At 40.1% G+C, this 16,686-nt stretch overlaps 1 protein-coding gene across 1 annotated transcript; it reads left to right on the plus strand.

Annotated features, from left to right (window-relative positions):
• Nucleotides 1-90: 90 nt before the first annotated feature.
• On the plus strand, nt 91-13,062 carry LOC112568020 (canalicular multispecific organic anion transporter 2-like). Its single transcript, XM_025245012.1, is given in 26 exon segments — nt 91-304; nt 858-1,038; nt 1,265-1,396; nt 1,935-2,123; nt 2,349-2,486; nt 2,744-2,890; nt 3,348-3,432; nt 3,602-3,668; nt 3,932-3,992; nt 3,994-4,059; nt 4,515-4,691; nt 5,211-5,378; nt 5,921-6,089; nt 6,649-6,766; nt 7,064-7,208; nt 7,437-7,668; nt 8,173-8,384; nt 8,979-9,077; nt 9,260-9,459; nt 9,579-9,702; nt 9,986-10,087; nt 10,222-10,368; nt 10,585-10,743; nt 11,398-11,564; nt 12,288-12,482; nt 12,933-13,062. Coding segments are annotated over 26 exon segments (3,783 nt in total). The 5' UTR covers nt 91-116; the 3' UTR covers nt 13,048-13,062.
• The last annotated feature ends 3,624 nt before the right edge of the window (nt 13,063-16,686 follow it).

Here is a 16,686-nt window from a genome sequence, read left to right on the forward strand (position 1 = left end):
AACAAAATGAAAAAATATAAGCTTATGATACAAGTTTCTGTTGTTATATTAACAGAGCAATCACACCCACTGCGAAAGAAAAGCAAAATAAAATACAAAATGGAGACCAGCAAGAAATGAAAGCCTTCTTGCCGGAATCAGAACAGGCCAAGAGTCCCACGGAGGAAGAAAAAAAAAGTTCCAGTAAGAAATCCGTGCCACTCATCCGCAGCATACTGAGGACGTTCGCTTACGAAATTTTCTGCGTCTGCTCCTTCAAGATCGCCGGCGACCTTCTATCCTTTGTCCACCCCAAGCTTCTCGGGTACGTGGCAGTTGGAGCACAGATGGTTTTAAAAGGTTTTGTTAAAGGAATGAAACTGTCTCTCAGCTGAGTCTGTCAGTCTTTACGACACAACAACCAAAACATGTGGTGTGGCCAGTTTGCTTTGGGCGGTACTGTAACATGAAGCACACAGACAGATGACTGGGTACTGGGTCACTGTATTGCAGCTACTGTGACTGCTAAGTTTGGGGATTATATATATATACAGGAAAAATACAGTTTTTAACAATTTTTAATGGTTTTGAACAATAAGGATTGAACACTTTTTTCTTGTTGATGCTCGATTCCTTCGAATACGCTGTCGTGGTCAATGAAAAGCTTATTAAATCTGTGGTGTTAGTTATGTACGGATGCTGTTAGCATTAATGGTGTACACATCTCTATAATGTAGTAATGCAGGGATCTACAATGATAATAATAGTAATGATGATGATGATGATGATGATGATGATCTCTATATCTTGTATTAATACTGCACACTACTGTGCGTGCGTGTGTTCATGCTCACTCCTGTATCTGTGTGTCGGTGTAGGTCCCTCATCGACTTTATCGCCAACAAAGAAGAGTATAGGCGATGGCATGGCTACGCTCTCGTCGCCGCTTTTCTTCTTTCATCGTTGATCATCTCGATGAGCTACAACCAGACGTACTACCACGTTCACAACTTCGGCATGCGGTTGAGGACAGCACTGCTGGCCACTGTGTACAGGAAGGTAAAGAAGCGGTGCATCCATACATCTTGCAAAGCTACACAGTAAAGTTCTCGCGCTGGCACGATACGCGATTTTTACCGTACATGAATTATTTTTTAAAAATTTTACCATAATTTATTTGTTTAAAGATAAAATATACATCAAAATTTCTGGAAATAATTGGACACAAATGACAAAATGACTTTTTTTTTTACTTTGTTCTTCTTTACTGTGTACTTTTACTAAGGCTCTTTTCATGAACAACGAAACCAGAAGACAATTCACGACAGGTGCCATTGTGAACTTCATGTCCATCGACTGTCAGAGGGTACAAAACGTCACCCTGAACTCCTGGCTGATGCTGTCGGTACCCCTCCAGGTACCACTCTAATTATACAGAGATTCATTGTACTTTGATGATGATTGGAAAATGTTGCCTTTATACTCTCAGTGGTCAGAGCCTTTCGTGAAGAAAAGATTAAATCCGTCACTGTAAAATGTTTACTTAGAGCTTTATAAAATAACTGACTTTCCAAGTTTAAGTCGACTAAAAAGGGGTAAAGGAGGTCAGAAAGCAGGAAAACGACAGAGTTGTCTAGTCAATGAGTGTGTTTTTTGCGCGTGTGTGTGTGAGAGAGAGAGTGTGTGCGTGTCTACCTGTATGAGTGACAAAAATATTTAGAGAGAGAAATAATTGACTAACAGGAAGTCGTGAAGTGAGAAAACAACAAATAAAGTCATTAAAAGAAAGGACCAAACAAAAAAATGCATGTTCTGTATCATTTCATTGAAAGAGCAGAGGATGGAAGAGTTTGCTGCATGTCTTCCGTCCTGTACAGACTTCTTGCTTTCCCCCATGCTATTTATTTATTTCGCTCCATTTCGTAACTTTCCATCAATTCTGCTTATTCTGCCAGATTATTCTTTCGTTCTACTTTCTGAACGACTTGCTGGGCTTGTCGTTCTTGGTGGGAGTGGGGGTGCTGGTGGTGCTCATCCCCATCAACACTCGCATCTCCTTCATGGAGCGGCGCTACCAGACCGACCACCTCACCTACAAAGACCGCCGCCTGAAGATGATGAATGAGCTGCTGAATGGGATAAAGGTACAGAGCAGGTGTTCGCCGATTATTTCAACCTTTACCATTCAGTGATCTATGAAGTCTTTTGATACTGTAAGCTTTAGCATAATTTTCTATCTTTTCCTCTTACTCTCAGTTTTTCTATATCTTCTCTCCGTCTCAGAAAATATTACAGTACAAATTCTAAAGGCTGACGTTTGTAGACTTTTTTTCTAAATGTTGATGACACAGGGTATTTGCCGGTTGCAGGTGATCAAACTAAGCGCGTGGGAAGATGCCTTCTACAACATAGTGCGGGCATCAGGGAACGACGAGATTGCTTGTCTCCGCAAGGCCGTCATACTGGTCACAATAATCATCTTCAACTGGATCTGCTCCCCTATACTAGTAAGAGTTATTAACAGCTTTAATAGTCTATAGTCTATGATGTGTGTGTGTGTGTCTACACTACCGAGTCGCAATAAAGCATATATACTACTCACAATAATAGTTTTCGACGGAATCTATCTCCATCTACTAGTAAATAAAAATTCACAGTTTTCTCTCAAAATAATATATAAATACGAAATTAAAGAGACGATAAAATATATTTAAAAAATTGATGACGGATATAATTTTTTTCCAAAATGTGTTGTACCGTGCAGGTAACTACTGGCACCCTACTGACGTACACATTTGTGTCGGACAAGCATTACCTGGACCCCACCACGGCCTTTGTGGCGCTGTCGCTGTTCAACATGCTAAGACACCCGATGAACGCTCTTCCCGGGTGGATTTCTGAAGTTATGCAGGTGAGAATTTGCAGATTCGCTTTTACACGTTTCAAATTAGAATATGTTTTGGAAACCCTACTTGTAAAGATAAATTTTATTCGATGGTAAACCTACGTTATGTTGACAATGTGATTTGTCAAAAAGCTCTACCCATGTCTTTGACAAAAAACCATCACAGGTGCTCAGTGGCCTTTAAGTACTAGATGAAGGTGGAAAAAACAATAAAAGACAAGTTTAAGAACAGCCTCTCTTCCTTCTTTTTTAATGTTCCTCCAAAATCTTGGCCGAGTGAGTTTTGTTGATAACAGTTACGCATGAAACAGGAGTTGATCATCTTCGGACGTATTTTGAACTCAGGCAACCTCAAACAAATCACCAAGCAAACAGACAAATAAATATCTTCTCCCTTCGCCCTGTTTCTGACGCTGCTGCTACTATTGATGTTGTTTTACCGAGCTGTTCACTCTCTTCCCAGAGCCTTGTGTCGATCAAGAGACTCAGAAACTTCCTGTCTTGTGAAGAACTGGATCCAGACGATGTTTCCCACGTGACAAAAGAAGGTTGTAAAGTCACTGATGTCTTTCTTTTTTAAGCTGTTTTTATGTTAGTTGCTATCTATGCCGTGATAATGATGATGATGATGATGATGAGGAGGAGGAGGAGAGGAGGAGGAGGAGGAGGAGGAGAGAGAGGTGACTGACTGTACATATTTTGCATTGTGCCTCACAGGTGTTGCTGCGTCAATTGAAAATGGAACTTTTACCTGGGACAAGAAAGAGAAGCCTACATTAAAAGAGTAAGGGAATGTGATGTGTCGCCTGTGTGAATAGATTGCGCTCTCTGGACGTTGCACCTCCAATCTTCCGATTCTCCAGCAGTTCAAAAGTCGTTTTTATCATTGATTTTTCAATATTTATGAATACAACTAATACCTTTAATCAACAATATTAGCCACTAACAATAACATCCTTTATCAACAACATTAATCACTTTTTTCTATTCTTTGAACTGGAAACAAAGATATAATCCTCTGTACGATACTGAGGCCTTTTCCCACAGTATAAATCTGGAGGTCAAGGAGGGACAACTCGTGGCCGTCATCGGTCCTGTCGGCGCTGGCAAAGTCATCGCTTATCTCTTCTTTGCTGGGTGAGATGCGTCGCCTTGAGGGACACGTGGCCATGAAGGTAGGAAAACAGGAAACAAAGACTTCACCAGAAAGTAGGCTTTACAATGAGGTCATCCTATATGAAATCCAGAAAACCTCAAAACCACATATAAACATGTGTCCAGCAAAAACATATAAACGTGTACAACAGAGAAAACTATATATATATAAAACAACTTACATATAAAATACCAGTGTACAAAACTATAATGCAACTAAACTTTCCTAATAAACATTTTTATTGTAGTTATTGAATAGAAAAATCCTTTATTAAATGATTTTTAAATGGTTTGCGAAGATTTACTCCCTGTTTTCCCTGTTTTATTTATTATTATTATTATTATTATTATTTTTAAGTGTGAATGTGTTTGATAATGTAGTTCGTCGCCAGACTTAGACATTTATGAGTTCTTTAAGCAGGTTTATATAACTCTACCATTTTGTCATGTTTCTAAAGATAATGTCACGTTACAGGGAACAGTGGCCTACGTGTCACAACAAGCTTGGATACAGAACCGCTCGTTAAAAGACGGTGTCATCTTCGACAACAAGGAGGACAAGAAGCTCTATGAAAAGGTCATCCACGCATGCGCGTTAAAGGCAGACCTGGACATGTTTGCTGCAGGGGATCAGACAGAAATTGGCGAAAAGGTGAGATGTTTATTGTAAATAAACTGATGAAAGTGACTGTCAGACTGTGTCTAGGGTCAGAATAAAGAGCTGAACATGAATATCTCAGACCTAATATTTGACAGCCATAACACAGATTGCAACTATTTAAAGTTATCTTTTGACTCACTGAAAGGGAAGTTCATTACCAATCCTTGTCATTTTAAATTGTGACTCTTAAAATGAAGTTCATTTTCAGCCTATAAAGCTTTCCGATTGATTCCGGTAAATGACTTTTTTCCCCTGAACAATGAACTATTTTTGTGGAGTTCAAATAAGGAACATTTTTGTGAAATTTGACTTCTTTTTACGTGACACAAAGTGAATTTTATGAAACTTCTTTTCTATCAAGTCACTAAGAGTGAAAACAGTTTCCTAAAAATAATTGTTTTTTTCTCACTATTAAGAAAGAAGGCCTCCGTGTCGTGAACAGGTTATACATCTGTATGAATTTCATTTACTCACAATTTAAGTATTTTACTACTACTCTGTGGTCTTCAGGGCATCAACCTCAGTGGCGGTCAGAAGCTGCGCGTGACTCTGGCACGTGCTGTGTACTACAACGCTGACGTCTACTTGCTGGACGACCCTCTGTCGGCTGTCGACACTCACGTTGGTAAACACATCTTCAAAGAAGTCATCGGTCCAACAGGCATGCTCCAGAAAAAGGTATTTCCACCTCACTTATTTTTTGGTCCCCAGGACCTAGAATACACAGACAACAGTAGGTTGCACAAATATTCGGCGTATTGATATCAAATTAGGTAACATGATAATCCAGTACACTTTATTCTACTGTAACGGTAAAGCTCCGAACCATTTTTATCAGCCATCTTCTTTCTGTTACAAAAATAAAACTTAGAAAAGCATTGGGGAAAAGTATTATAGAAATTATTTGTCAATACAGATGACGAATCTGAACAAACAAAAAGAAATAAGAGTTTGTGTGTTTGATAAACTTTCATAGCAAGTTGTTTAAAGCTTTTGACATTTTCAGTGTCATATTTAGTTGTGGTGGGTTAAGTGTCAGTATGTAGACAGAAATGTCCGGCAGAAATGAAAACAGCACGAGACATGAACAAGTCTTCAAGGTTCTCTCTCTCTGCTTGGCTATTTCTTGGTGCATGTTTGTGTTGCAAGTCTGCAAGTGTTCTTTGTATTTACCTGCTACAAACACTCACCAATTTCTACACTAATACATTGTGTGGCAGACGAGAGTGATGGTGACTCACGGTGTTAACTGGCTGCCTGCGTGTGACGTCATTGTAGTCATGGACAACGGACGGATAGCTCATACGGGGACCTATCAAGAGCTGGCATCCAAAGGTATACTAACGAACTTTGCCAGCCTTGATCTCCACCTGGAGGATACGTTGCCAGGTAAGCTTGTAAACCAGTTTCTCAAAACACATCAGATATTCAACAGGTCAATAAGCGCTAACTGGCTGCTTAGTGTGGCTGTCAGCTAGAGAACTGTAGCTAAATGTCACGTGATAACAGACCAGCTAGCGCCTGGCCATGTAGTTATGAATAATACTTTGGATATATTGAGTTATCATAATTTACTGAAACTAACGGTATAATGAGGGTATACTAACGCAATGATTTATCAGAATATACAAATTGTCGATTATATTCATAAAGCTTTTAGTAATTTGATGTACATTGATCATATGTTTGTAATAACTATAACTTGTAATACTTAGCCTTAGTTCTCTTTTTTAATGTCTTTGGTCAATTAAACAGCTAACTCGAAAAGCTCGATATATTCTTGAAATTTAGGATTAATCAGTCTAGTTTTTCTCAAAACAACTCTTTCACTGTCAAATCGCAGACTAATACTCACACGGTCATTGTAGGGTGCGCTAGCTGCTAATATAAGAATATCTGCTGACTGTTCTGTAGCAATGTTAGTGTAACAATGCCTTTTGACTGTCAGTCAAGTCCGAGTTCCCAGACGAAAAGTATGTCAGTGTGGAGAGCCTGTGTTCGCAGACGACACTCATGTCCCAGGAATTTGAGTCCGCGGACATTAACCCCTCCGAAAATTCGAAAAGGTAACTCAGTGTCAAGACAGTCCTTGCCTACAAGAGCATGGTCTTAATATCACTTTTGTAACTTTACTATTTCTATAGTTTAGTTGCTAGCAGATATAGTTTTAAAATAACTTAAAGTTTACTATCAACGCAAAATGCGTTATTTGTAGACCTCCCCTTCCCACTCACCACAACCCTGATGGAAGGAAGCTGTTTATATTATATTATGTAAAAGACAAAAGTGGGTAGCCCAAAGTGTACAAGCATAAGTTTACTAATTTTTTCGCTATTCTTATTTAAACGTCTATTTCTCCACAGGCAAAAAATGTTCAAACTGACGCGGTTCCCATTTTTTCGGAAAAAGAAAAACGAAAAAGATAAGGAGCAGAACGGGAAGATAATTTCAGAAAAACCTGTTCAAGGGCAGCAACTTGTAGAAGAAGAAGAGTACGAGACGGGAAAGGTAAACGATTGACTCACTTTAGTTCATCAAATGCCTTTTCTATGTTTACACATTTCACCTGTTGAGGATCATGCCTAATGCATTGCTGAGTTTCACATTTTAATGTAAAAGATAACAAAACTAAATAAGCTGCAGAGGTGGCACACGAAGAGAATATTTAAAGCACCGACTTGAATGTCATCATCTATAATTTTGTTATAATTTTGACCACTGTTACTATTACCCTAGATTAAAGGACACGTGGTTAAAGCTCTCCTAAAGGCCTTCGGGCCGATTCCGTTTGCTGTCGCCATGGTGATCGTTCTGGTGCACAACGCCATAGAACTGGCCGCCAACTTCTGGTTGACTAACTGGACATCCGACAGCTACCTCAGCAACACGTCACTCTTCAACACCAGTGAATACACGGACAGAACAGTGACGTACGTCAGTGTCTATGCCGTTTTTGGAATTCTTCAGGGTGAGATTGTTGAATCTTTCCTTTTTTCATCTTCACTCACGTAATACGTCACCGTGCTTAGAGCATCGTTAATCCAATAGTTAATGTATCACCAATGGTCTTGGGGGGAAAAATAAACACTTCCACCTGAATAGAAGACTCGTAACGCCTCGTAGCACTATCCTCTCTCTTTTCATCTGTCAACTCATCTCTATTCTCACCTTTCTCTTTTCACATTTCTATTTACTGTGTTATTCTCTTTATTGTCACAATTGTTTTCCAGGAGTCGAAAACCTGAGAGATCGCTGTTAATGTGCTACATCTTTGTACTGAAAATTATCAACCGTTTTGGACGTCTTCGTTAATTATGTTTAATGGATGAAACTAATCAAATATTCTGTCCTCTATATTTGTATAAATGCCGTTTAGTTATTTTATACTCCAGTAAGTTTTCTGTATTTCTGTAAGATACCGCTTATCTTTAATATATATAATATGCCTGTATATTTTTGCTTTATTCAACAGCTATCGTGATGCTTTTTTTCGTTGGGATCATATTTTTACGAATGCTAGTGGCCTCCAAGGACATGCACAACGCTATGCTCAGGGCTATTCTACATCAGCCAATGAGCTTCTTCGACACAACGCCACTAGGACGAATCCTAAATCGTTTTTCACGAGACGTGGATGCCCTGGATGGCTCTTTGGCTCACCTCATTCGCATGTACTGTATCCAGGTAAGCCTGAACAGTGACGTGAGCAGCTGAATGTAGATAAGCTTAAGTTTTTCATTGTTATATAGTAAAAAAATGACAGAATGTTAAGCACGGATAGAGCTGGTAAAACTTTTTTATGAAGGTGCCGCTATCTTAGACAGGTACTCTAGGTAGGAGGGAGAAGAGCGAATAAGCAAAAACAAACACTTTGTGTCTACTTGAGAGAACAAATGATATAAAACTGATATAGAGGTCAATTGATATAGAGGTCATGTTACTTTCACCTCCCTAATAATGTTTATATGATCAATATACAGTTCTCTTTTCTATGGTAACTATAGTAGTTAGAAACTTTTGACAGAGCTGCTCTTTCATGGAAAATGTATCATGATTGAATGATAACGAGTGTAAAAATACAACCTTAAAACTATTCCATCACAAAGTGATTTAAAAGATAGGATACCGCTTTTATGGTAGGAACATAAACATCGTTTTTCTTCACAGACAAAGAAAAATGACAGGAGACAGACATAAGCAAACAGTGACAAATGAGCTCTACCACAGACGGAGACAATTAAAATAAAGTTAATGATATAACTGTTTCTCTTCCGCAAGATTTTCCATGTGATCAACGTGCTGTTCATAATCACCTACACCACACCTGTGTTTCTGGCGGCAGCTGTCCCTTTGATCTTCTTTTACTTTGTTATGCAGGTGAGAGCATGTGGAGAAAATTCGGTGATTATTTTCTGCACACTTCACTGTGTGTTTGTAGCAATACTACATTCTCTTCCTCGCTTGTACATCTGAGTGAGAGAGGTGAAGGAAAAAAGTAGATGATGATTGAGGATTTATGATTGATGATTGATGATTGATGATGATGATGATTTCTCCAGACGCTCTACGTCCCCTCCTCACGTCAGTTGAGGCGGTTCGACTCTATCTCTCGCTCTCCCATCTACGTCCACTTTAACGAGACCATCAGTGGCGCCACCTGCATCCGAGCCTTTGGTGCCACAGAGCGCTTCATCGTGCAGAACGAAAAGTTGGTGGACAACAACAACGTCTATATCTACGCTAATGTTTCTTCCTGGAGGTCAGAGGTTACAGCTAATTGTTACTTTTACTTTTTAATTGTATTGCGCTATTACGTTTCTGACAATATTTAGTACTTCTTGAGATCTGCAGTTAGCAACTGCCGCTCTCCTCTTGCAGGTGGCTGAAGATCCGCCTGGAGCTCATCGGAAATCTGACGTCAGTCTTCGCCGCCCTCTTCACCATCATGGCAGATGACCTTTCGGCCAGTCTTGCCGGCCTCTCTGTGTCCTACGCCCTGCAGGTCAGCGACTGAATACTGTTCATTTACTTTTCTCTTTTTTCTAAACGTAAGAGTTATTTCCCACTGGAGTTACGAACTTCTAAATACAGACTTTGTTACATTATTACAGCGCAATGTTGTTCCAATATCGATATTGTTCTCCCCGGCAGTCGCTAGGTACGCCTTACTTTCCAATGAGACCAAGGGCACATGAACATAGGTTTTATTCTCCAATGATATAAGAGGTTGACTGGCGGAATGTGACCATTGCGTTTCTTATAATTACGGTTTGATTTTAATTCAGATCACAGGCTCCCTCAACATGCTTGTTGGTCATGCCGTGCAGCTAGAGACCAACGCAGTGTCAGCGGAACGGATCGTTGGGTATTCCTCTCTCCCTCCCGAGGTGAGAACCTCCACTGGCTCTTCTAAAACTGTTTAAATATATTTCAGTAGCTTGCAGTTCAATAAAGTTATTGTGCATGTGAAAGACAACAAGATTAAACCGTTGCTGAATACTTTATAAAATAACGTTTTCAGCCTGACTGGGTAGTGGAGGACACCCGGCCAAAGGAAGGGTGGCCACAAAATGGCGTCATCAGTTTTCATGACTACAGCACCCGCTACAGACCCGGCCTGGACCTCGTTCTACAGTCAGTTACTGCTCACATTCGTAGTGGAGAAAAGGTCAGAGTTTGTGGTTGGTTTTTTTTTTTTTTTTGTTTACAGTCCTCGCAACTGCGAGTATTCGTATAAAGAGCGTGGAGAATGGGTCTCACAGACCGTATGAGTGAACCGAATATAGAAGAGGCTTCATTTTCCGTTGTTGTTGTTGTTGTTGTTGTTGTTGTTGTTGTTGATATGTTAAAAAATCAAAAAGTTAAGGTCGCTTTGTTTGTGAAGGTCGGCATCGTGGGCAGGACAGGTGCTGGGAAATCGTCATTGTCCCTTTCTCTCTTTCGTCTGATCGAGGCTGCCGAGGGCAAAATCCTCATCGACGACATCGACATCGCCAGCATGGGACTACATGATCTTCGCTCGCGGCTGACCATCTTACCCCAGGTGACACGACCTGGACTTCACTCGTCTTTCCCTTTACTATTAAAACCTATCATCCAATCATATACCCTTTAATTTATTCATCCATTCCTAGACAGGTAGTGGTTTGGTGGTCTGCAGGTGCAGATCTTGAAGTGAACTAACTGCTCGTTAGTCAGGCCTGTCCTAAGCGGTAGTCTGTCCTGCCTTTGTTGTTATTTTAGGGAGGGAAATATGGTTCCCCCTAAATGCCATTTTGCACTTTGAGGGGATGAGGATGAGGGGGAATATGGGGAGCGAAGCATGGAAGGAAGCGAGGACGGCGATTGGGTGAGGGGAGCTGTGGGACTGAGGTCGCTACTTCGTGACGCTACAGTTATACTACTGTATATTACAGGATTTTCAGTTCCTTATGGCTTTTACTTGTAGAATGTATCTTTTATACATCCGGCATTTATATGGTTTTCCCCCATGGCGCCCTGCCCCTATGACACGTCCCTTCCTTTATCTGCATGTAATTCACCCACCCGACAAAGGCTGTTATCTCCTACCCCTTTCCTATCTGTCTGTCGTCGCTCACGTCTGACCATCTTACTCCAGGTGGTAGGACCTGTATGTCTGTATGTCCGTCAAACCACACATAGTTTTTGATGTAGCTTATTCGTTCTGTTTTCTCAGGACCCAGTGCTCTTCTCGGGAACTCTCCGGTTCAACCTTGACCCCTTGTCCGAGTTTACAGACGAGCAGCTGTGGTCAGCCCTGGGGCAGTCTCACCTCAAGACCTACGTCGAGTCGCTGTCCAAGGGGCTTGAACACGAAGTGGACGAGGGAGGCATTAATCTCAGGTAAGGTCATGTGATACTGTGACGTGTGTACAAGACTATCATGACATTAGCCTCGTAGTACATGTTGTATGCCTGTTTATCGTGAGGTCAACTAGGAGGTCACGTGGTGTCCTCATGCCTCTATCCTCTGTACTTACATCGCGTGCTATGGATTTTTATCGTAACATGTTGCTGAAGGCGGGAAGAGTAGGAGACGCAAAGCTGCGTATTAGGTCATGAATACAGAGCATTGCGGTCATGTTCCGGCAAAATAAGTAGTGTGGGTGAAGTAATGTCATATATGAGATAAAGGCTCCTGGTTATCGGATACTTGTGGACAAACATTTGACTACACACGACCACATTTTAACCACCATGTGTACACTTGTATGTACATATCGTGTGTAATGTATGTAATCATAATCTGTACACTTATATAAAGAAATAGTTTGTACACCTGTATGTAACCATCGTGTGTACACTAGTAAGTAACCATGAGGACACTTTGCCAGACGAAGTCACACGCTGGTCACTATGATGTATTTCCGGTCAAAGAAAACGTTAATGCCGGGGACTGTGACGTCCGTGGGTCGATATTTCATGACAACGTACTGTGACGTCATTTAATGTTGGGACGTTGACGTGACTTCGTCGTGATTCACAGACATGAACGGCTGGGTATAATACGTTCTCTGTGACGTTTCTGTATGACTATATCACATGTTACGTGTGTGGTGACGTCAGTGTGGGTCAGCGCCAGCTGGTGTGCCTGGCCAGAGCCCTGCTCCGCAAGACGCGCGTGCTGGTGCTGGACGAGGCCACAGCCGCTGTGGACATGGAGACAGACGAGCTCATCCAGCGGACCATCCGCTCCGCCTTCAAGGAGTGCACAGTGCTCACCATCGCCCACCGCCTGCACACCGTCCTCGACTATGACAGGTAACGTGACAATATACACTGTCACAGATAATATGACACTGACAGGTAACATGACATTCTACTCAGTGACAGGTAACATGACTGTCTCTACACTGTGACCTACATTACCCTTGTGACACTTATGGTGCCATCGTCACGGACAGTTCAGGACATTTTAAAACCTCATATTGCTAATACTACGGATGAATTAAGTAGCATAGATTTTTATTTCACATGTATAATAGATATTACAAATTTAATATTTATGACATTCTCTACCTTCCATTACTATATTCCCATCTAGTTAATTTCTTTCATAATTATAATAATCATTAGTATAAGATTAGAAAGCTTGTATAAAGATACACACTTCTGCTGGTGTTTGTTTTTGTTACTACAGTATTTGATATTTGCAGCTGTGTGCTAGTGAAATCATTGTATTGTGAAGTCTTGTTGTTTGCTCACCTGTAGGATTTTGATCTTAAGCAACGGAACAGTCCTAGAGTTCGACTCCCCGGAAAACCTGCTAAAAGATACCAACTCGACCTTCTACAAGATGGCTCGGGAAGCAAACCTGGTTGCATGATTAAATTCAAATCTTTTGCGTGAGATCGTTCAATCAGATTTATGGCGCAAATATTAAATTTTGTATTTATTTTGGACTTCTTATTAGTTGGGCATTTTGCCAATCAAAATATATTTAAAGAGTGACCTCAAATCCTATCTCATCCCTCAGTGCCAATTTCTGAGTTCTGATATGCTCATGTTTGTGAAAGATCATACCCTGCGAAAAAAGTTGTGTATTAGTTGTAACACTACACAGAGGGAGAGACTATTCATCTGTAAGAGGACGCGTAAATGAAACAATGCTTAAGGCTTGAAAGTGCGAGTGATGATAAACTAAACAATTCCAACACGGCATACTGAGACCTGCCGTATTTTTTTTCTTGGTTTTTTTTATACAAATTGATGCACGCGTGTTACATTTATTTTATCAATCTTTTTTTCGAAGTGGCGGATTCTTCACCCTTATATCATTGCATCAAAATCATTTCTAATAAGTAGTCATATCTTTTAATCACTAAAATGATTTAGTAAGAGAGATTTTTTCTTTTAAGTGGTGAAATTTATAATAACTAAAATAATATAGTACAAGAGATGCTGCTTTGTTTTTAGAGGACCGTTACATAAAATACTACACTGTGGAAAGACATTATCAGACAGAAGATGCGTAGTTAAATTTAAATTTTAACTACCAGCCTTCCACTTACAAGTCTATTTTAGGCTTCAGAGTTTCATTATACTGACTGAACTTCATTAACGAATTATAGTCTATAGATATGCTACACACAATTTCTAAATTAACAGAATTATCAAATACATATAATGCATCGATATGTCACAGTTTATCAATTATAATGTTTTGATATGTCGTCATTGAGAGCATCGTATTCCTAGGAATATCTATAAACAGGGAAGTAATGAATTCTCGTTTATTAAACAACCTAACCTTTTATTAATAAATAAAAGATATTTTACGGCTACTGCGTGGTACTGTGTACTGTGTAGTACTGTGTAGTGCTGTCTTGTGTACTCATGTGTCAGCGTTCTTTGACAAGTCATCAAACATGGATACTTGGCTGTAAACTTTGTACCTTAGAATGTAGCTGTGGATGATGGGAGTTCACTCCGTTGTTCGAGCGTCCTGACCTTTGCTCTTTGTCCTGACCTTCATTGCACAACCGGAAGCGACCATTTGGCTCTAAAAATAGACCTTGCTTGTGTCCATACAATTCTATGTGTGTGTTTTCATGCCAAGCTTTGTGCACGTGCATTATGTATATATAGATATAAATGTATCCATTTGCGCAGTTACATAGTATGCATTTATGTCTCGGGTATACGGTAGTCAGAACGTGAAAGTTTTGTCTTTCAAACGACATTAATTTTGGTACAATCGCACCCTATTGATGATTTGTCTGTTTTTGTGTTATTTTTACCTTTCGTTAAGCAATGTATATTCTAATTCTATGCTTTGTTCACTCGGTCGTGCAATGTACTATTTACTGTGTCATCTGCAGACTTTGCTATGTTGTCAAAGTACTATTTACCTTATCTACCGACTGTTTACTCCATGTGTTACAAAGTAAGAGACCTTGCCTTTGTGTACATCACTGGAATCTGGTTTTGTATTGTCATACAACAAATGTCTTGACACATATTTAACTAATGATGATTAAATATTTTGTGGAAGCACATAGGTAGAGAATATTCTAGAGTTTGCTTCCTGCTGTACTTGAATGTGTTTGACAGATTCCTCGCTCCAAAAACCTGTTAATATCTATAGTCTAACAGCATTTAGATACCTCCACATCTTCTCCCCCTGTTTCGTTCTCCTCCCTCTCTCCATCTCTCGGCTTGTCTTATCACGAGATGGCGAGGACAGCAAGTCAAGCGGAGAGAGAGGATTAGCTACAGATTAGTCTGACAGAAGTTGACGGTTTAAGCTGAATATTTCAATCTCACAATATTATTATACCATCATCTCTCACAACTCAAAGCTTGTGACCAATTCTCTTGAGAAAGGACAGCCAAGACCTTCTAACCCCATTTCCTGCCACAGACGCTCACATATTAAAAAATATAGAAATATAGAAAAAAATAATATGGACATCCAAAATCAACGTCAATTAACATAACAACTCTAATTATCTACTTTGTTTAAATCTGTGAGATCGTCCAAACAATATTAGGATTTCGGAATAAAGTGACTACACGCAATGTCTCGGCACTTGCCCTGTCTCTATGGGAAGGCAAGTGCTGGCCAGTGACAGTTAATTATATTAATCTTTCTCCCTTTTTTTAAGGCTTTCAGCTGTCTAAAAAATCTTTGTCATCCATTTGGCAGGTGGAGTTCGGCCACCCGCGCAGTGCTCACTTGTTAATACCCCTGTCACCTCAAAATCCTCCATTAAAACCAAATAATAACAATAACAATAACAACAACAACAATCATAATAACAACAACAATAATTTGCCCTTGACACAAGCCATAATCCGCCTTTGTTCACAACATTGAAGGTAGATACCATACAGTTTATACAGGTAAGATACACAAAGAATAAAAAGTCGGACTACTTCAGTGATAAACAAAGTGTCCTCTGTCTTGACCTTTGCCCGACTCTCGATCCTGGACATGGTCCTTGTGACTTACAGTGACTCAGCAGACCTCTGTCCTGCCTCAGTGACCTGCTTCATGCTGCTCCTCTTTGTCCACAAGATAATAGCAAGATGTTAAGTGTTCATCTTGTTAACTCCACTTGTTTGATAAAAAACTAGGTAGCAGTTTTGACCCCAATTGAAATGACTTGTTTTAAAGAAATACCAGCAGCACATCTCTGCACCTTCCGAGTTTAGTCAAGAAAGGGTTCATACAACAAATGTCAGCAGGTCCATTCAATCTTAGGAGTCCCTTCAACCTTTCAAAATAAGAAACTCCAGTCTCTACACTCCCTTCTTCAAGTGACTGAAAAAATAAAACAAGAAATGGTTGACATCAAGTTCCAACATGCTCAGCAATGAAGAGATCGACAGACTAGCAAAGAGAAACAACTTACACACGAAAGAAATAGGTTGAGGCAAAGTCCATCGTATATCTAAAACAAACCGGAGAAAAAGCTATACGGCCTTTCCCAGAAAGCGATAACCAGTCAAACTATTTGGTCAGAAAAGATCAGCTTATTATCATATTCAGTCCGATGATTTGCCACCTTAAAATAAAACACAAATTGTTCACCATACCACTGCCCAGCTCCTCTCTCCCTACTGTCAAGACTTCAACTAATGGAGCCAAACAAGGTTGATGATCGACGTCTGTTAGTCTTGTCTTTACCAACCATGACAACAGGTACAGCCTTCATTCAGAGCAGCTGACTGGTTAGGGGATTTTTTCCGAGGTTTTCCGCAGCTCCGAGTAAGTCTCGAACCGCCGACCCCCATGTTATATACAGCCGAGAGCACCGACCACTAAGCTGCCCCACAATATTTATATTATTCTCTCAGGCACATGAAACAAGACCATTTCTAAGAGTTGTTGCTTGTTGGTGATCCTGTCTGACAGAATCAATTAATAGCAAGCATTTAGCTTTAATTGGTGTTGACTAACCAGGACACGATTTGTTGACAGGGAGCAACAGCTTAGAAACTGTGAATAAGCAAGTGGTCA

Source organism: Pomacea canaliculata, linkage group LG7 (genome assembly GCF_003073045.1).
Source record: "Pomacea canaliculata isolate SZHN2017 linkage group LG7, ASM307304v1, whole genome shotgun sequence".
In the NCBI taxonomy this organism is placed as follows: domain Eukaryota; kingdom Metazoa; phylum Mollusca; class Gastropoda; order Architaenioglossa; family Ampullariidae; genus Pomacea; species Pomacea canaliculata.